Source organism: Zeugodacus cucurbitae, chromosome 2 (assembly GCF_028554725.1).
Source record: "Zeugodacus cucurbitae isolate PBARC_wt_2022May chromosome 2, idZeuCucr1.2, whole genome shotgun sequence".
Lineage (NCBI taxonomy): Eukaryota > Metazoa > Arthropoda > Insecta > Diptera > Tephritidae > Zeugodacus > Zeugodacus cucurbitae.
This window is the reverse complement of record NC_071667.1, coordinates 6,929,536-6,952,196: the sequence shown is the minus strand read 5'-3', so window position 1 is coordinate 6,952,196 and position 22,661 is coordinate 6,929,536. Positions and strand designations below refer to the sequence as shown.

The following is a 22,661-nucleotide window of genomic DNA, read 5'->3' as shown; positions in this document are numbered from 1 at the left end:
ACCGGTTGTTCGCTATACTCTACTGGTTCTCCGATCATATCTGCAAAAGCTTGTGAACCTGCAGTTGACTAATAAAGCTTTATCTCTTATCGATAAATTTGGTGATATATAAATGGCAATTAAATTCAATTTTTTACTATTATGATTATCGCTAGGGTTCATTTTGCATTCTACCGCACAAAATCGCCAATTCTTGTTGATGTTGATATCATCACATCAGCATCACTCGCGTACGGAGCCTTTATATCTAAATGAGGAGTGAGAATATGACATTTGTCTTGCTCATTGTGATAAATAGCAACGCCTGAATTTCTTGTTTCATTCCGTTGAAATCTTACAACGAAATCAAAATTTGGTACGGATACAGGAGGCTCGTTGTCATTCATAAATGTTTCTGATAATATCAATGCCACAAGACAAAATTAGAAATGAAGTTCATAAACCTCACGCTGCCAGATAAAACGATATACCTCTTCATCGCGGGTGCTAATACTTTCGATTTGCAAAGAAAGTAAATGAAGACTGACTACAGAAATGATCCTGTGAAGTATAGTCTTAACTTTTCAACGGCCAACACAGAGTATTTCAACCAAAAGTCACACAAAATAGTTGAGAATTCGCAGAAATGAAACTGAAACGAAAGAAAAATAATGCGCAAGCATACAATCATACAAATGCGTACACATGTGAATATGTCACCAACCAAAAATTTAAACATTGTTCTACAAAAACAAGAATTGCTCAAATAGTGCTTTGAGTTCTCTGCTTTACTCTCAATCACTCTCTCTCTCTCTCTCTCTCGCGCGTTAATTGTTCAACGCTATTCCCTCTCCACTGAAGCGTTAAACAATTATCGCAACCTTTTCCGAAGTCGTATAAGAAGCATAACTTCAATAAAAAATTTTAATTAAACATTACGCATTTTTTACGTAATATTTTTTGTAGAGTTGCCAACAGTTTGAAGTAATTAATTAAAATAAAAATATCAAATACAATACAGAAACTTACAAAAAACAATTTTTCCTACTAGCCAACCTGAAGTTCACAATTTTTCTAAACACGCACTTCGTTGACATGTTGCACCGCCACTTGCGCTTGCGTGCTTCGATTTATTGCGCACAATTGAGTGTGTATGTGTGTGTGTGTGATTTTCATGGCCATGACAAAGATGGTCAACATGTCGGCGGCTGCATTGCGTTAATTTGCATTTTATGCTGATTTCCATGTAATTTATGCATACTTGAAATTGTTGCGTTTTCAATATTTCTTTGCAATTACACGAATTCGGTTTACCAGCTGACATAAGTTATAAGCGCGTTAATAACAACAACTAAGTGGAGCAACTAAATACACGAGGGTGGTTTAATAAGTCAGTGTGGGCTTTCAGAATTCCGGTGGGTTAATATTGATTGTAATAGCGTTCATGATTTGAGAAAAAGGCAAACAGTAATTAGCGAGAATAAAGGGTCACAATGAAGGATGTATGTTTACAAAGCTTTGAACTAAACTAAAAACCAAACTACAATTGATCGATGAAAGAACTGTAACCACCTTTTTCTTTTTTTTGTGAGATTATTCTACTTATGATATGCCGTCCGCAGTGAATATTTTAGTTGAGGAAATAAAGAAAGTCCGCAAAAGCTACATATGACCAATATGGGGACTGATTTTAGTACATCGCTTGAAGTTTCTTCCAAGATCTTTGCAAATAAATACGCGTCTTTCTAAACTCCCTTTTAACACTCTATTAACCGTTTCAAAGGGCTATACCAGTGTGACACTTTAAAAATTATTATTTTTTTTTATTTTTGCTTATTCAATAGCGGTAAGGTCGTATCTTCAATTGTTTTCGAATGGCAGCATTCTAAACAGCGACCGCTCGCACATATGTATAAGCCGCTATAGTCAGACATTTTTCATAACTGATGACATCATAACTCAAGGAGAAATTGACAGATTGACTCTACTGAGTATTTAAACTGAGTATTCTTCAATCAGTTACCATTTTTTATCTAAAAAACCGCACTTTTTTCAGAATTTTTGATATTTTTCAATAGTCATAGGTTATTGTAAAGAAAATATATTCAACTTTAATAACTTTGTTGATTTTTTTTTGTTTGTTTCAGCAATATTCGGCCGGAATCATTTCAACAGTTAGGGACATTTTTTTTGGCACCTCCGAAGACAGCATATAACTCCGTTATCACTCAATATTTTTGTAAAAAAAATCTTAAAATATAGTTGAAAATATACCTTATTATGCCCAAAAAACTTCGAAACATTCGATCGAGTACTTTCTTAAAAAAAAAATTCACGAAAATCGCCTAATCTTTTATGGGTTACACTGGTGTATCCCCTTAATAGCTTTCCACTTCTCAGATATGTTTAGAATAAATCTATAGAAGCATTAAGCACGATTCCGAAACTCTCTTACAATAATTTTTTAACCAATTCTTAAGCAGATTTCGATTAAAGACTCACTAAGTGAGTCTAACGAAGTTCTTTAAGGGGTTATATACAGTTAGAATTTTCAAAAAATCGATGTTTTTTAATTTCATTTTCTTAATGTACATATATTTAAGAATACACACAGAAAATTTCATATCGTTCCGGTAAATATTTTCAAAGTTACAAGCAAATGAAAACATTGAAAAGGCGTTTCAGAGTGCTTGGAAGTACAAGGTCCAAACTTTAAACGCGTTTTTCTCAAAATGTTGTTTTCAAAGTCGGTGATCAACATTACTCGAAAACGGCTAGACCGATTAATCTCAAATTTTAACACGACCTTCTTAAATGTATTTTTTAGTAATTAATCGAAGATTTTTTCTCTCCGATAAATCTTTTTTTTTTTATAAACAATTTAAGGCCGAAATTTCGGTGAAAAATCGATTTTTTTTTTGAGAAACCGCCATTTTGTCAAAAAATTTTATTTTGCTTATTCCTTCGATTAATTACTAGATTTAACATTATTTTAACGAAATCTGTTTGGTTTTTTAATTTCGGATGATCCAGTTCCGAGATATAGTGGTCACCGCAAAACGTCTTTTTTGAGAGGAGCTCCTGGAGATCAGCTGTAGCTCTTTTTCAAATAAATATTTTTACTAGTACTAAGTCTTAAAATACAGTTAAAAGATACCATAATATGTGTATAAATTTTTGGATCAATAAATAAAAACTTTTCTCAGAAAAAATTCTGGAAAATTCATTTTTTTTCGGCCGTCTAACTGTATATAACCCCTTAAGATCGTTCATTTCGAAAGTAAATTTTATTTAAAGAGAATTCTCTTCAAATAAAATTTGTATGCAATAAGTTACTGATTTACCGGGCTGTTCTATATATAAACAGGTGGTTGTTGTTGTTTCCCACACGATTTGCAAGTGACAACAATTAGCGTGTAAATATTCGAGATAAACGTCTCGACGCATATATATGTATATGGATACATTATATAAAATTTAATTATATATTTGTAGAATATAACCAATATAAATACACCGTTCGGCTTATTTGAAATTCATTATTTACCGCAATGCCAAAAGCAATAAGCGCCTGCATAAATCTCTCTATCGTTTTACCGTTATAATTGTTTGCAAATCTAATCTATAATAATAATGATTTATGATTTATTGCATAATTATGCAAATATAGTTCTATGAACACAATAATGTGCAAAGAAATTGTTAGTTATTACCACTAATTCTGTTAGAAACAAGCCGCTTGCCGCCTTGCACCATTGCAGCACGAACAATTGTACCACCAAATGCACCGTTACAAACATTACAAATGCACAAAGCACTTTTGCTCATTATGCCAACTGGGTGTGTTCAACGTTGGTCATTAATTTGCCACACAATTACTGTAAATTTTCGATTTTATTGGCCTATTTTCTGGTAATTGGTTGCAAGTAGCGACTGCCATACCGTTGTCTCAGGCTGAAAGTGCGGCGTGTAACTAAAGCACACTAATGCTACTAGCTACTCAGCATGCATATATATCTATTAAACATAAAAAATGTATGTATGTATGTCTGCTTGTTGCCTGCCACTGCTACAATTCACGGTTGCCCGTTAATCTTCTGTGATATTTTGCCTGCGCTTAGCCAGCTCCAAACTGCGACAACAACTAAGTGCTTGTTTTCTCCATCTCAATTCGTGTGCGATTGCGTAGCGCGCATGTTGCTGAGGCAAATTTCGCTTTGACACCTGAACATGGAAAGAACATTTACGCACTTGCCACACTTGCCACAGTTGCCACCAATAATTGTATTTGAAGTGTAACATGCGTGTAATTGGGTGCAAGTGCATTAGTTATACACATAGCTACAAATGTGATTTTGTACGCTTGTCTGCCAAAGGCTACGTATGAAGACATGCGGCGTATCAACTCTATTGACTTGCTGGTCAGCTCATTCATTATGGTGGTACAATCGGTGTTGGGGCAGTTGTTGGCAGATAAGCAGTGATTTAGAAAGCAGAGAGTGTTAATAAAGTGAAATTGGAGGAGGTGAGAAGTGCACTAAAGAGGAATTTTTTTACGATAGTAATAAAGAAATGTCTGAAAAGTTTCGATCTGTGGAAGCTTTTAATTTGAAGAATCTTGAATCCAATAAACACTACTTGTTTCCTGAGCAGACTCAGGGTGTCATCTTTAATTAATTTAAAGGTTTACTGTTATTTCACTGTTGTAACACCGAGCATTCACACACGACCATTCATTAAGCTTTCGACTAAATAATGATTGTTAAAATATATTCATTAAGCTTTCGACTAAATAATGATTGTTAAAATTTATTTCGGCTTTCAATTTGTACTTAGTGTAATGACATAACCATCGGCTTTCAGGATTACTTGAAGCTTTCATCGAACTTTCTTGAGCTTTCGACTTGATGTTAAATATTGAAATTTCTTTCAGGTTTTTTTTTATAATTCAATCAGAACTTGCTATAATGAGGCATCTTAGAGCTTTCATTGAACTTTCCTTGAGCTTTCGCCTACTTAATGAGCTTTCCAAAAAAATGTGTTTATGTTAACAGCAACTAAACGCTAGTTTAAACCAAAAAAATAAATTGAGGATTTTTTTTTCATAATTTCTCTAATCTTTAAGTGCTTTGGTACATTTTCAACTTTTATAAAAGCTGAAAATTAAAGGAATTCCGAAAATTTTGAAAATTAAGTTTTCAATAAATATATAAAAAAAATGTCAAGCTATTGATAACAACGTCAATTAAAATTTAATCTTTCAAAAAAAAGTATAAAAAAATCAACAAAAACTGAAATTTCTTGACAAAAGAGGCTAACAGCACAGCACCCAGTTAAATTAGATCAGCAAAGTAGCTGTCGCTCAATAAAATGAATCGTTTTTATTTACGTGTCTGGCATTTACATGCATAAATTGCGGCACCAAACACAGCTTGAAATATGTAAACATATTTATATATGTACTTACACACATACGTAAAAAAAAACAAAAACAACATTGACTGCGACATTTACGAGATCAAAGTGGCGTCATAAAATTGCGCACACACACAGACATAAATATTGTATATATGTATATGTGAATAAATACACGTATTCTGCCAGCAATCACGCTTATGCAGTGAAACCGATTTTTATAGCTTTCTAGCATAACAACAACAACAATGTGGAAAAAATTAAAATAAAAATACACTTGTCACCCGCAACACTTTTAAAATGCCATCAGTGCAGACCGCAAAGCTCCGATTTTTTATGTTCACACGCACATACACCAACACACCAGCAACGCTTTATTGCCATACAAAACAGCGCTTGTTGTTATTGGAACAAGCAAAATTACAACAAAAACATAACAAAAAAAAATTTTTTAGAAAATTGTCATAAAAATGTTTGATGCCACAGTGCACGTTCCTCATCGACAACCTACGCGTTCGTGCACTTTGCTTCGCTATGCATGCCAGCAAAAAAAATGAGAAAATTAAAAAAAAAATCAGAAATTATGTTCGCAGGTTTGTCGCTTAAGTCTTTTGTTGCTGTGACTGTGCTTGTCGACTGTGACTGTGGCAAAGGCGTTGCTGCTTTGGCATTTCTCACGTTTGACAATTTGTCAATCAAAGTGATGTTATTGCAGGCGCATCGCGCTGATGCGACGACGATAAGCGTAATAACGCTTTGAAATTCAACACTTAATCCATCAATGCTGCTAACGCTTAACTCATAAAAATTATTATGATTTTTTTCATTCCTTTTTTTGTCTATAATTCCTTTGAAAAAACACTAATAAATATGCAATCGGCGATGGAAATAAAATTTATGTTATGACATTTAGTGTTATTGGACATTTCTTACGTTTTTATTTGCTTTGCTGTTATTTATGCGTACTTATACGTATAGTTGCATGCTAATTATATATGTATGCTGAAGAACTGTTATATTTTTGTTGTCATTGCTCATGCCTTTATTGTCATTGTTATTATTATTACTGTTTATTATTGCTTGTTAGCTGTTCGTACGGTTCGTTTTTATTGTTGTGGTTTATGATTTTGATTGCTTGAAGTTACTACAAAAGCCTACAAAGGTTGAGCGGAAGGTCTGCTGAATAGCTGAGGTATGGCTAGTTGAATTAGCTGCTTGTGAATGAATGTTGATATGTATAGAGTGGAAAGAGATTGCAAGAAATTAAATGAATAAATATTTAGTTGCTGCTTATACGAGGGCTGCTATATATATTACTGGCCTAGGCAACACTAAGTGTTGCCAGGTGCAATCTGACATTTCCATTGGAAAGTTTGACATTTTTTAGCATAACATCACTCAGAACGTTTTGTCATTTAATGGTGAATTGTTTTATTTACAGGGAATTAAAAAATTCATCTCGGCCAAAAAATGGAATTAACTCGTGAACATTTACGTACAATCATTTTTCACAACTTTTGACGTGGATTATCGATGAACTAAAATCTTTGTATGGCTATGAAGCACCATCCTATAGCACTGTGAAAAACTGGTACAACGAATTCAATCGTGACCGACGCTCGCTCAAAGACGAAATCCGTGAAGGTCGTCCAAAAACAGCCGTTGTGCCAGAAAACATCAATGCCGTACGTAAACTGATAATGCAAGACCGTCATGTAACATACCTTCAGATAGAGGCATGCCCATGCATTTCTCCCACCAGCATACATTCGATATTGCATGAACACCTGGCCGTAAAAAAGGTTTGTTCTCGTTGGATCCCGCACAATTTGACAATCGCTCAAAAAAAAAAACTCAAAAAAAGTGCTTCGAAAATTAGTTTGAGCGCATGCAAAAGTGTATAAATCTTGATGGAGAATATTTTGAAAAACAATAAAACCATTTTCGTTGATAAATATTCCTATTTTCATTATTAGGCCAGAAATATATATAGCAGCCCTCGTAAACATTCTTATATATATATATATATGTATATATATACTATTTTAGTACTTAATGGGCTAGATTTGTTGCTGTTTTTCTTTTATATGTGCGTTCGGCTGGCTTACGATATTATGATAATTGCTCTTTAAAGTTATTGAAATGAGATAAAGTTTGCATTTAAATTGATACAAAACTAAAATCATAAAGTGCTGACAGTTAGGCTTAGTTCTTTGGCACTCCAGCTCCATGTAGACTACATATAAGTTAGTAAAAAGCCATTTTTAATGAATGAACGTGCTACAAATGAATGATCGAGGCTTCCAAATTGTTAATTTGGAACGATTTCCGGTTATTTGTTTCTGTAAATAATTCTAACAGAGCATAGATAATAGCTCAATGCATATTAAATTTGCACTTAATACCTAAATATTTAAATAAAAATTACAAAAAATATAATTTTTAAAGTGAAGCTTTAGTGTTTTACTAAGCAAACGAGAAATTCTACTTATATTGAAAAATTTACGTCAGAAAACTGATTTTAAATAAATACTACTTATAGTAACTAGAAGATTAAAAAAAAATATTTTTTCAACCAAATATCTTCTTTTATCAAAATCTCAAAACAAAATTAAATAATTTCAAACAAATTGTGTAAAATTATAAAAAATCAATTTTTAAATAATTTTTTTGATAAATTAATTTTTTTTATAAAAAATATGTTAGTTGAATTATTTAAATTAATTTATTATAAAAAATCAATTTTTGAATAAATTTTTTTATTAATTAATTTTTTTATTAAAAATATGCTACTTAATTTATTTAAATTAATTTACGCTAAAAAAAATAATAATTCAGCGCATATGCAATAACAAGTATTTGCAAAGATTTTCAAGCATACAGCAGCAGAAAGAATATTTTTTGGGTTTATTTTTGCATTTTTTCAATTTTCACATTGGCCATTTTTTTTTTCTATGGCAGCTTTTCAACCAGCCGGCCATGCACCTGTCAATCATCGTTTTAATTGACGTTGACGCTGCTGATTAAACAGCCAACGCTGCTCAACTGTGCTGACACTAATCAAAAATAAATACACGCATACCAGCGCATAACTGTAAATACGCACGCACACATACTTATACATAAGCGACGAAACAAATTAGCCTCGCGGCTTGTATGCATAAAACTCCACGAGCAATTTGAGCCAATGCAAATTGCTAACGGTAACAGTAAATATCAAATGAGAGAAGCCTGTAATTAAAAACAAATTATTGACGCATTGCCACATTGCCACATTTTTCGGCGAACTTGTGACAACTTGTTGTGGCAACAAACGTGTGGGCCGACAGCTAATTAGTCTGTCATGGTGGATTTCCTGTTGCTAAATGCAAATTTATGGTGATTGAAAATGATTTTAGGTTAGTTTATATTTTAAATATAAATAAAATATTAAAATATTTCGTATTTTTTTTTTGGTAAGAGAATATAAATTTAGTAAAGTTTCAGGTTCGTAGCTTAAGTCTTTTGTTTGGCGTGTGTTTTAAAAATATGAAATTAGCTTAAATAATTTGAAACGAAAAGAAATGTCATATTAACTCAAATTAAACGCCATATTAAGTCTTAATTCATCGCTCGCTAAAGATTTGGTGTGACAGCGCTCCATACACCTGAATTCCTGCCTGCCTCCACAGAGCAGTCATAATGAATTATCACTTTCAATATCAAATATCAATTCACAAAAAAATTAAGCAAAACAACAACAACAATAGAGCAAAATTTGTATGCACCAAAATATCTCACACAAGTGATTTCGTTACAAGCCCCCTCTGGAGGAGTTAGTGTAGCAAGAGGCACTCGACATCATTAAAATAGGTTAGGTGAATACATGTAAGCATGTATGTGTGTCTATGTGAGTGTGACACACCTTTCATTTGGCGACATGGGAAGCGAAACGGCAAACCTGTATTGAGGGTGGCTTACAACAAACACACACACACTCAAACATAACAACAAATATCCAAACTATAAGCCAGCATAACTCAGCATACCCAGTGATTTGCCACACAATTGCCGGCAAGGAAACACCCAGAAATACGAGCGTATACATATTGAGAGCGCGCCCCGCTATCAAGTGCCAGGCGACGGCTGCACCGCTAAGCAGCAGCAAATTGCAGTGCAAATGCCACAAAAGTCACAACGGCAGCCGCTCAGAGGCCGCAGCGCCATCAGATGCAGCCGCTATTCAATGCAAATTTTCCATGTCATAAAATTGCAACAAAAGTGTAAAATTTATTTACAGTTACGCGGCGAGAGACAACAGCGACAATGACAGGAAAATATTCGAAAATAAAATGTTTACAATGAAGCGATTATAGTGAATTGGAGTGACTGAAATGCAGCGGACAAAAACGCAAATTTCCGCGAAGTTCGACATAGACACACACATAGATGTAGTGTTTGTGTAGAAAAATATGTAACAAATTAATAATTTAATAAATAAGTCAGCTGTTTGTTAATTTGTTATGTCTCAATTATTGTTGTTGTTGTTGTGACTGATAACGGTAAATTGTAGTAAATCTTTTGGTTTTATTATGTTGCAGTGTTTTAATAAAGATTTTGGACAAAATGATGATCAAAAACTAGATGTTGTTTTAAGCTCTTTATCATTAATCGCCTCCCCATTCTCCATTAATTATTCCATTATTTAAATAATTTAATTTAATTTAATAGTGTTTTTAGACTTTGATTCCTCGAGGAGGCTCCACTACATTCACAAAATTAATACCGTGTTTGGCTAAATGAGTCAAAACGAAAAACACACTCATATCATTTCACCACACTACATCCACCTCATCACGCCAGAGAACACTACACGTTAACGCACACACACACACATACATCAAAACACGATGACAGCATACAAACTTTAACAAAAAGGAATAGAAAGGATAGCACTTCACCTTTCTTTTCGATAACGTCGTTCGCATCGCACCTCCGTGTTCGCAGCATCCCGGTTTTCCGATATTTGGCACCCGCTTATATGTTTCAACATTTAACATCCATTTTTAATACAACCATTTTTGTAAACTAAAATCACTAACGATACATACATTTATCATAACGTTGTTCAATATAAATACATAAATAATTCGTGAATTATTGTGTAATATTATTAAATTCAATAAATATTTATAACGTTTGTTCCGAAACAAGTGCGTTTCTTTCTTCCTTTAAAAAAAGGGATTCGAAATCAAAAGTGAACATCAAGGTGAGTTATTGTTCATGGTCCTTCGAGCCACAAAGAAAGGCACTGTGGCTACATAAATATAAAAAAAATTAATATACATATATGTGAAAAAGTGTTTAATAAAATAATAAAAATTATACAAGTGACAAACAAAATCAAACAAAAAAGAAAACCAAACAACAAAATTGTGCCAAAAACCGGTTTCGCGAAACAGCAAGTGCAGTGACCTATATTATTTTAGGTACATACAGTATATACATATGTATATAGTATACACTGTGCTACAAAAAGGTACAGATATAAATAAAATAAAATATTTACCAAATAAAGAAATGTGCAGTGCAAATATTCAAAACATACATATTTAAATATAACTAAATTTTATAAAAACAAAAAAAAATAATAATAAATAAAATAAAAAAAAATTTTACAAAAATAATTAAAATCTGTTAAGTAATATTGGTTTGCGACCTTTTACATACAAATACAAAACAACAAAAATATAATAAAAATACATATATGTTTAATACTGTGAAAAAAACAAACAAAAAAATTACATAGATGTTAAACAAAATAAAATTCAAACGCGCGCGAAACTAAAATTTAAAACAGAAATCGGGCGCGTTCTAACTATAAAATTAAAACTATAAAAACAGCAAAAATTTAAAATATAAATCGGGCGCGATATAATTAGAAAAATATAATCACACAATAAAGCAACGAAGTCATATTGAAACAATCTACAAAGGAGGAAACGGGAGCAAGAGGACACTAAACAAAGGAGGAAATTAGGAAAGAACATTAAACACAGGAGGAAATTGGAGTAGAGGATCACTAAACACAGGAGGAAACTAAAACAAAAGCAGGGGATAATAACTACAAAATTATCCAATTTTACATACGTATTCTCCCAAAAACCCCTTGAGGCGAGACAAAGTAAGTCCTTTCCATTTTTGTTAACATATGTAAATATGTATGATATCAAACGGTTTTATCAGATATAAAACCAATATAATCCGTTTGAACGATTCCAAAACGGGAATAAAAAACAGTTTGCTAAAATATATAATCAATATATTTATATAAAAACATAAGGTAATCATTTCCGGCCTTATATGCTTACCCTTGTGTACACAAACACACCTATAGAAAATAGAAAACCAACAAATTATATTCAAGTATTTACTTGCAAAACTTTCAAGCAATACCCCTTCTGTTTTTTCAAACAGTAAGCAGGATTGCATAAAATAGGTAAGCAAAAGGCACACAAAATCCATAGCAAAGAGAACAATTTCAAACATACATATTTACATATTCACTTATCAAAACCATAAGTCTAATATACATAAAGGCAACAAACATAACTTAGTACTTACTAATACAAATAAACAAACATTCAAACACAAATTATTATATTGAAACATATTAACTCATATATCCACATGTGCAGAGGTTAATCACCTTCACATTTTCACTTTTCTTTTCTCGCTCTCTTCTTATCGCGCTAATATAAGTATACATATCTACACAAACAGATACACGGTATTCATTTGCATACGCGGTAATGCACCCTACATCCGGGTATATGCAAATATAAAAATCTTAATAAATCAAAAAAAAAAAGCGAGCATATAATTTTTTCTAAAAAAAAAAAAAAAAAAAAAAAACGGTTAAAATACAAAATACACGTATAAGCTGGTAAGAGTATTATAATATATAAGTACATATATAAACAATTTAAGTCCGTATAGGCAAATATTATTACAACAATACCCCTTGTTCTTTGTACTACAAAAACAAGCAGGATTGTATACCAACCAATTCAGCATATCATATGCACATAAATAGGCACATAGCGTGCACACATATGTACAAAGGTTACTGACCTTCTTTACCACTTTTACGAGCGCTAATATACAAGGACATACGGATAAGTCCGTAATATATAATATAAATATAAAATCGCAAGTAAATACAAACGTGCGGTCAACAAAAACGATTAACGCGTATTTTAGCAAATTTAATAATTTTAATAACTCTTATTTCCAAAAAGAGTTTCGGTTTTCGAGATTTATCAGTTAACACTATCAGTTAACAACAAACAATTTATCTTATCAAATTTTCAATTCTAAATGAGCACAGACTCAAAAGAATCTAAATCAAGTCAATTTTTACAAATTCCGAAAATGGCTGATGAAGATAAACCACAAAACACACCTGCAGAAGCTACACGCTCAAAGCAGAGTGTAAAACAAAAAAGATCAAAAGATCCTTTACTATCAAGATTCATCACTGAAAGTGATACTTTTATAAACTATTGCACGCAATTCAAAGCTTCCCCTATTGCTGACACCACGGAATCGGTTTTAAAAGTAAAACTCGAAAGTGTCCACGAAATATGGGCACGCCTTCTGGCAGCATATGATACAGTAATTGATGCTGACGACGCTGAACTCCCAGAAAACATAAAAGCTTCGGCGACAGCCAAATTAAATAATTGCCGTGGTCATAAAGAAATAATAAAGGGAATGATAAGCGAACAGTTAAATGTATTAAGGCCAAATAGCGCCACTACTCCCCCTCCCAGAGAAGTCACAACAACAAAAGAAGACCTAGATAAAGGCATGTATCTAAATGTACCAACTTGTGATACTGAAGTTTTTACTGGATGTTATGAACAATGGCCGTCCTTCCGGGACATGTTCACAGCCCTTTACATAAACCATCCTAGACTTGCAGAAGCACAAAAGCTATTCCAACTAAGGTACAAGACACAAGGGGAAGCAGGCATTATCGTCAAGCAATTCGATGTAAATGGCGACAATTTTAAGCTGGCTTGGGATGCACTAGTTCAAAGATATGAAAATAAAAGGGTAATGATAGAAAACCCTATAAAAACTATATTACATTATCCAAAAATTAAACAAGAATCCAGCCAGGAATATCAAAAATTTTACTCGACAGTGACTAATTGCCTGTCAGTGTTAAAAACACAAAATTCTCCCGTAGAATATTGGGACCATATGATAGTAACTATCTGTACAGAAAAACTCCCTCAGGCTGCGGTACTACGATGGGAGCAATCACTTGACGATAGAAGAGTAATGCCCACTTGGGAGCAAATGAAGAAATTCCTCGCTGCTCAGTACGAGATAGCTGAGCGAATGGGCAGCCAAAATATGAATATATCAAGTCATCAAAATGAGTCGAGTAAAACCTCGTTTAAGCCTCAAGCCAGCAATAATATGCAATATAATAGACCTGTCAATAAAAGTCACACATTCGTTTCAAATCAAAATAATCAACGGCAATCGTTGTGTGACCTCTGTAAAGAAGGTCATAAATTAAGATCTTGCGAGATATTCAAAAAATTACCCGTTTCAGATAGAAACAATGTTGTCCGTCAACATAGACTTTGCATAAACTGTCTGTCGAATAATCATATGACAAAAGACTGTGAAAGCAAATTCAATTGTGTATATTGTCAACGAAGACACCACTCACTGCTTCACATTACTAATTTTCAAAATATGAAGCAAAATAAGTTTAATAAAACCACGGGGTTAGTCGCTACGACCACATCAAATAATCCCGAAATATCAAATCCCGAAAAAAGGGAAGAACAACCATCATGCTCTAAAGCAGCAAAAATTCAAGCGCTTCATTCAGAAAATGAAAGCAAAATTCTTTTACCCACTGCGGTCATCACCATTGAACATAAAGGTGATTTATTCAAACTAAGAGCACTAATAGATCAAGGCTCTCAAAGATCCTTTATATCTTCAAAGGTTCAAAATCGGCTCAAACTGCCAATAAAACATTCTAACTTTCAAATCTCGGGAATGGGCGGGAGCATTATTCAAAATTCCAACAAAATATGCCCAATCACCATAGTATCTCCAAGTGCGGATATTAGAATAGATGCGCAAGCCATCGTTCTACCGCAACTTACAAATTTGCTTCCAAGCTATGAAGTTAATAAAAAACACTGGGAAAAATGCTCACATCTCAAGTTAGCAGATCCCAACTGTCATACCCCATCCCAAATCGACATATTATTAGGCAGTGACTTAATACCTCAAATAATTCTTGAAGGTATTGAGAAAATCTCCAATAAATTGTTAGCCCAAAATACAATCTTTGGGTGGATTATAAGTGGCCAAGTCACTGAAAAAATAAATTCTTTCACAACACAAGTGGAAAACATCACAAACGAATATTTAAATAACCAACTTAAAAAATTCTGGGAAGTAGAAGAATTACCTCAAATCACTCAACTTTCAGAAGAAGACCAGGCATGCGAAGCCTACTACAAGTCCACAACAACAAGAAACGAACATGGTCGTTATGTTGTGCGACTCCCATTCAAACCTACTTTTCCAGAAACCACAGCTCTTGGCCACTCTAGAATATCAGCAGTCCAGCAATTCCTAAGCATGGAAAAAAGCCTGATAAAGAAAAGTGAGCTTAAATCAGCATATGATAATGTGATGGAGGAATATCTTGACCTCAATCATATGGAAGAGACTGTACCATATGAGAAAATTTCCAAAGGTAGATATTTGTCTTTTTACCTTCCACATCATGGGGTAATAAGACCAGATAAAATCACAACGAAAGTACGAGTGGTTTTCAATGCCTCAAAATGTACGAGCTCAGGCAAATCACTCAATGACGTACTATACACAGGGCCAACATTACAACCTGACCTCATGTTGCTAATACTAAATTGGCGCATGTTTAAATACGTTTTTAACGGAGACGTTGAAAAAATGTACAGGCAAATTATGGTACATGAAGATGACCAAGATTTCCAACGCATAGTCTTCCGCAATTCACTTAATAGTCCAATTAGCGACTACAAACTTAAAACAGTTACCTTTGGCATCAATTGCGCACCTTATTTAGCCATTAGGACACTACATGAAGTTGCAAAAACATGCGAAACTAATTTGCCCCTAGCATCTTCTGTGTTGCAAACACAAACATACGTGGACGACATACTATCAGGTAGCCACAGTATCCCATTAGCGAGCGAATCACTATCTCAAGTGATCAAAGCACTTAATTCAGCAGGGTTTCCCCTCAAGAAAATTACATCAAACCACCCCGAAATAATAAAAGATATAAAAAAGGAAGACTTATTAGATACAGACTTCCTTAAGTTTGAAAAGGCTAGTACAACAAAAACACTAGGGATTCAATGGAATGCGATAACAGATCAATTCTCATATACAATTGAGTCAATATCTGCAATGTCCGCCATAACCAAACGCCAAATACTTTCCTCGGTGGCAAAACTTTTCGACCCCGCAGGATGGCTTTCGCCAATAATGATTCAAGCCAAAATCCTCATTCAAGAATTGTGGCAAGATGGCACTGAATGGGATGAACAGGTAAAACCTATACGCTTAACAAAATGGGTTCAATTTGCTAACAACTTACACACTATATCAGAAATTCGAATCCCTCGATGGGTAAACTTCAGCCCTGACATTAATGTAGAATTACACGGTTTCTGTGACGCCTCTGAAAAGGCATATTGCGCAACTGTCTACGTACGAACTCAGTACGATAGTAAAATATCTTCACATCTTTTGGTAGCCAAAGCCAAAGTTGCACCTTTGAAGACACTAAGCCTGCCACGGCTCGAACTGAATGGCGCCCTTCTGTTAGCAAAATTAATTTCAATAGTTCAAACCCATCTCAAATTAAACGATCACAAAATGTATCTTTGGTCAGACTCAGAAATAGTTCTAGCATGGTTAGAAAAACCACCCTATACTTGGAAGACGTATGTCTCTAACCGTATATCTCAAATATTAGACTTAGTTGGCCCAGCAAAATGGCAACATGTTGCAAGTGCAGATAACCCAGCGGATCTTGGCACAAGAGGTTGCAAACCACTTCACCTCACCAGCACTACACTCTGGTGGAACGGTCCTACATGGCTAACAGAGTCACAAGAATTCTGGCCAAAATCTCCTGCTCGGAATATAATTCCGCCGGAAAGTCGGAAAATTGAAAATTTTCATATCACTCCCGAAGAGGATGATATTCTCCACCGATTTTCATCATTCCCTAGAGCACTAAGGGTAATCGCTTACATCCATAAATTCATCCAAAGGATTAAACAAAAAATTAAGGGAATATCAAGTGATCATTGCGCACAACTAACTCATTCCGACTTGCAACACGCCAAGGTCAGTCTCATCTTATATACCCAAACTCGCTATTTCAGCCGAGAGAAATCAAAGCTACTGGAAAAACGACCTCTCGAAAAAGGAAGCTCACTTCTCGTCCTTAACCCATTCCTGGACGCTAAGGGATTAATACGGGCAAATGGAAGACTAGCAAATTCCAGCCTTAGTTATAACGAACGATATCCCATTATTATTCCAGAGAAATCCCGTTTTACCAATTTATTTCTGATATATCTCCATCAGCTTACACTGCATGGTGAGCATCGCCTGATGCAACAAATGGTCCGGCAAGAATTTTATATACCGCGACTAAAGCCACAAATTAAAAGAACCATCTTCATGTGTAAACAGTGTACGATATACAAGCACAAGATGCGTACGCAGATCATGGCAGCCTTACCACCTGAACGCTGCAATTATGCTCTACCCTTTACCATCACTGGGGTTGATTTTGCTGGACCTTTCCAGACAAAGGCCTCGATGTTAAGGTCTTCCTCATTTAGAAAAGGGTATGTGGCTGTCTTTGTATGTTTTACGACAAAGGCAGTACACCTAGAGCTATGTTCCGATCTGACTACTGCGGCTTTTCTTGCAGCATTTGCACGATTTGTCGGACGACGTGGATTTCCTTTAAAAATTATGAGCGACAATGGAAAAAACTTTGTCGGAGCTCAAAGAGCCACAGAAAGGGAGTTTTTACAATTCAGCCAAGAAGTAGCCCCTGAAATTGTCAAAAAATATGCACCCCAAGGGATCGATTGGCAATTCATACCACCATGTTCTCCACACATGGGCGGACTTTGGGAATCAGCAGTAAAAAGCTTCAAATTCCATTTAAAGAAAACGGCAGGTAACCATAAGTTCAATTATGAGGAGTTTACCACACTACTCGCTCGTATCGAAGCCGTTCTTAACTCTAGACCTATCTCACCACTCTCGCAAGATCCCTACGACTTCACAGCCTTAACCCCAGGGCATTTTCTCAAAGGAGCACCCATTCTGGCCATACCTGAGCCAGGCGTGGAGTCGCTATCCTTATTAAACAGATGGGAACGAATTAAAATTCTCCATCATGATTTCAGCCGTAGATGGAAGGAAGACTATATCAAGGACCTCCACAAGAGATACCGCTGGAAAGTTCAAGGAAAAGAACCAAAACTTGGAGATTGTGTCCTTATACAAGACGATTGTCTCCCACCTTCGGAATGGCGACTTGGACGCATAAAGCAGCTTCACTACAGCTCCGACGGTCATGTTCGAGTAGTTGATCTCCGCACCCAAACCGGAACGCTAACCAGACCGCTCGTCAAATTATGCTTTCTGCCAAACGCCGAAGATAAAGAAACGTAAATATACTCGAAAACCGAATGTTAATTAATAAATCGTTAAAACAGATAAACCGCTTACAAACTCGAAACCTCGAACATCAAAAAACGCCATAAAACCCTAACATAAATGTCCGATAAGAAATAACAATCTATGCATGCCACATAACGTGGCACTCATGTTCATATTATTGTTGACTCCACAATACATATAACTAATATAACAATTTTTCTATACAGAGCAATATGGACGTAGAAATGGCATCACCATCAACGCCAACTATGCGTTCGGTTGTTCCCGCTCCGCGCCCTGGAACTGCCCCAATCGCAGCACGCCGGACCACCATTCCAACCGCCGTGCCTCAACCAACAACAGCACGACGTCAGCAGCCTAGGCCGCAATCCCGCCGGTCAACAGGCCTCAGCAGCGTCGTAGCCACGCTACAGCAGTTACAGCGGCTTCTAGGCTAAACATTCGCCTAGGGGGGCCGGGATGGCTAAATGAGTCAAAACGAAAAACACACTCATATCATTTCACCACACTACATCCACCTCATCACGCCAGAGAACACTACACGTTAACGCACACACACACACATACATCAAAACACGATGACAGCATACAAACTTTAACAAAAAGGAATAGAAAGGATAGCACTTCACCTTTCTTTTCGATAACGTCGTTCGCATCGCACCTCCGTGTTCGCAGCATCCCGGTTTTCCGATATTTGGCACCCGCTTATATGTTTCAACATTTAACATCCATTTTTAATACAACCATTTTTGTAAACTAAAATCACTAACGATACATACATTTATCATAACGTTGTTCAATATAAATACATAAATAATTCGTGAATTATTGTGTAATATTATTAAATTCAATAAATATTTATAACGTTTGTTCCGAAACAAGTGCGTTTCTTTCTTCCTTTAAAAAAAGGGATTCGAAATCAAAAGTGAACATCAAGGTGAGTTATTGTTCAGTGTTTTTAAAAGGTTTTTATGAGGCAATACTTTTTTCGGAGTTGATCTCTTTTACCACTTGTTACTTGATTTATAGCCTTTTCGGACAGGAGTTAATTGATCAATTAACCGACCTTTGCTCGATTAAAGCGCTAATTTAGATCCACTTATCATACAAAAGAAAAATTTTATTTTACTAAATTAATTTTTAATCGAATACAAATCGAGTTGAAACCGGCATAAGGTGTTTGTCTACGTTGTAAATTTGGTCGTGGTTCTGGATAAAATATCAGATGATACTTACCAACTCCTTATGATAAGCAAAAATAAACATGCATAACAGCTGATCGTCAATCTAGTAGCCTACTGTGCGAAAGCCAAATACTGGTTTCTCAATTATAATTTTAATGTATTAAATTAATTTTCCTGTGCGAAAAGGCTATTATACTCGGTATGGTTTACCATTTCATAATGAATAGACTTACGCCGAAACAACGTTTATTGCTGACATACGTCCTCAAATGCTGCAAAAAGTGGTCGAAACTCGGACCAAACGGCTGGAATTTATACGAGCGGTCACTTTCCCGATATCATTTTTATACTCTCGCAACAAAGTTGCTACGAGAGTATTATAGTTTTGTCCACATAACGGTTGGTTGTAAGTCCTAAAACTAAACGATTCAGATAAAGGGTTATATATATCAAAATGATCAGGGTGACGAGAAAAGTTCAAATCCGGATGTCTGTCTGTCCGTCCGTCCGTGCAAGCTGTAACTTGAGTAAAAATTGAGATATCTTAATGAAACTTGGAAGACGTATTTCTTGGCACCATAAGAAGGTTAAGTTAATCGGACCACTACCACGCCCACAAAATGGCGAAAACCGAAAACACATAAAGTGTCATAACTAAGCCATAAATAAAGCTATGAAAATAAAATTTGGTACAAAGGATCGCACTATGAAGGGGCATATTTGGATGTAATTTTTTTTGGGAAAGTGGGCGTGGCCCCTCCCCCAAATCGGTTATTTGTATATATCTCGCAAACCAATTAAGCTATATAAACCAAACTTTCGGAAGTCGGTTCTCTTACATACCCCACCATACACCAAGAAAATAGTTGAAATCGGATAATAACCACGCCCACCTCCAATACAAAGGTTAGGTTAAAAATTACTAAAAGTGGGTTATCTCACTAACGAAAAACGTCAGACACACTAAATTTCACATAAGAAATGGCAGATGGAAGCTGCACTCAGATTTTTTTACAAAATGGAAAATGGGCGTGGCGTCGCCCACTTATGGGTCAAAAACCATATCTCAGGAACTACCCGACCGATTTCAATGAAACTTGGTTTGTAATAGTTTCCTTTCATCCCAATGATATGTTGTGAAAGTAGGCCAAATCCGTTCACAATCGCGCCTACTTCCTATATACCAGAACTTTGAAGACGATCTGAATCGTTTACATTACAATATATACAGTAAACACTAGTGGAGATATCGGTGCTGAACTTTGCACAAATACTATGTTAATAGTGTGGCAGCCCCATTCTAAAAATCGCCAAAATCGGACCATAGGTTTTCAAGGCCGCATATATCGAACATGAGGACCTCGGTGCTTCTAACCTAATATTATGGTTTCCAACTTTCAATGGATTTTATACAATATATATGACGAATATGTAGGTCAAATTGTGTATTATATAATATAAATAAAGTTAAATAAATATATTGCGAGAGTATAAAATGTTCGGTTACACCTGAACTTAGCCCTTCCTTACTTGTTAAAATATAATTTCGAACACTTCCCTTTATAATAAACAATAAAAAAGCCGTGGTAATCTCTTTCAACGCTCCCTTGAAATATTTGGACAAGCAAGCGATTTATAGAAAAAATACGGCATGGCTTCCAACCATATTTTCCCATAAATTCTCTTAATTTATTTGTGATATATCAACTATTAATATAATTCATTTAAAATACATGAAGCTACTATAATTATATGTTATACATATAGCGATCTGCGCAACCCTCCACTACGCAATCAATCAAATGAAAATTCTATTGCTTACAGATTAATCAAAAATTCATAAAATTGATTGTAATGGCAAACAATTTCTCACCACAAACTTAATAAATGTCTATTATTTATATTCAGTTAGCCAACACGGTGGCAGAAGCAGCACACGCAGCCGCCAATAATTAATGGAAGTTATGAATTATGTAGCAGCGACGGCGGCAGTGGCAGCCAAAGTGTCTATAAGTGGTCGGGAATTCATAGGAAATATTTGCGAGGAGAAAATAAGAGCTTAGAGAAATGATGTGTGAGACATTTGCAAAATGCATAGAACAAGAGTTGTTGTTTGCAGTTTGCTTGGGTGTTAAATAACAACCTTGGTTTTGAACTCAATTACACACACACACACTCTCTCATATTAATTGTCTATATACAAGTCATTCCGCATAAATATAGAGTAAAGCAAATGACCGCGCGCAACGCAAACTGCTAACACCCGCCATATAAGAACGCGAGCGATGAACAAATACTACAGCCAGCAACAACAAGCGCCGTAAAATCAATAACTCGGCTGATAGTTAGTTGAAGTGCTTTACTCAATGCATCTATCGGTGTGCGCTTGTATGTGTGCGAGTGTGTGTTAGTGGGACGATTTAGCGGCCCCCTAGAGCACCACTACCCTGTCTACACACCTCCTGCGCCTCACCACCGTCGGCAACATGTTGCGGCCGCGTAATTGCACTGGTTAACAGAAGCATTAATTAGCATTTATTTTATACATTTATGCCGCGTACACACCCCAATGAGTTTTGGTTTACTTTTTTCGTTTCGCTCTGCTCTTTTGGCTTTTCTGCTTTTGTTATGCCAGCGAAGTGCTTGCAAGCCGCAAGAATAACAGCCAGCGTCGGGCAACAACAATAAATATTGTAGTGGAAAACAAATCAGTACAGAACAGCATTGAGGAGGGGTTGTTTAGTAGTCGCATTGCTATTGTTGTTGTTGATTTGTGCTATTATTACTAGTGTTGTTGTTGTTACTATGTTATTATATTACAACTTGGACACTAGCAAAGACTTTGGGTGTGGTGCAGCAGCTAAACTATTGCTGTATGATGTTTTTGTTGTTGTTGTTGTTGCTATTACCGCTTGGGTTATCTGCAGGCGTGCATTGCTCCATAAATGTATTTAATAATAGTTTAGCGCTTTGCTTTGTAGCAGTTTCTAAATGTTAATTGTTGTCATTGTTGTTGTTGTAGCAACTTCGTCGAGCATTTGTTATAGTTTTTTATCTGTTTATATATACTTATATTTGTTTTGTTTTGTTGTAATACTTTATTTGGTCAGCAGGAAATTTTCTACATTGATTCCGCTATCGCTTTGTTGTTGTTACTGTTGTTGTTTGTGTCAGCTGTGCGCATGCATTTAATATGAAATTCCGCTTAAAGTATATTATATGTATTATAAATGTTCATAATCAAATTGCTTTTGTCTAACCACTACTAAGTGTGTTTCTTATGTAGTGTCTTTC

The 22,661-nt window shown here is 35.2% G+C and overlaps 2 protein-coding genes and 1 pseudogene across 2 annotated transcripts in view; 1 reads left to right on the top strand and 2 right to left on the bottom strand.

Moving 5' to 3' along the window:
• Window positions 1–22,661, bottom strand: part of LOC105210054 (probable serine/threonine-protein kinase DDB_G0282963) — a 242,087-nt gene that overhangs the window by 161,408 nt on the left and 58,018 nt on the right. The window lies entirely within an intron of this gene.
• On the bottom strand, window positions 442–557 carry LOC128920033 (small nucleolar RNA U3; annotated as a pseudogene).
• LOC128921507 (uncharacterized) lies at window positions 17,302–18,525 on the top strand. The gene is made up of 2 exons (XM_054229350.1): window positions 17,302–18,170; window positions 18,390–18,525. The coding sequence occupies exons 1-2, from the start codon at window positions 17,305–17,307 to the stop codon at window positions 18,403–18,405; spliced, it is 882 nt and encodes a 293-aa protein (XP_054085325.1). The 5' UTR covers window positions 17,302–17,304; the 3' UTR covers window positions 18,406–18,525.

Bases quoted from the DNA above. Each gene is read 5' to 3' on its own strand.
- LOC128921507 (XM_054229350.1), top strand. From the start codon at position 17,305: ATGTTAAGGTCTTCCTCATTTAGAAAAGGGTATGTGGCTGTCTTTGTA.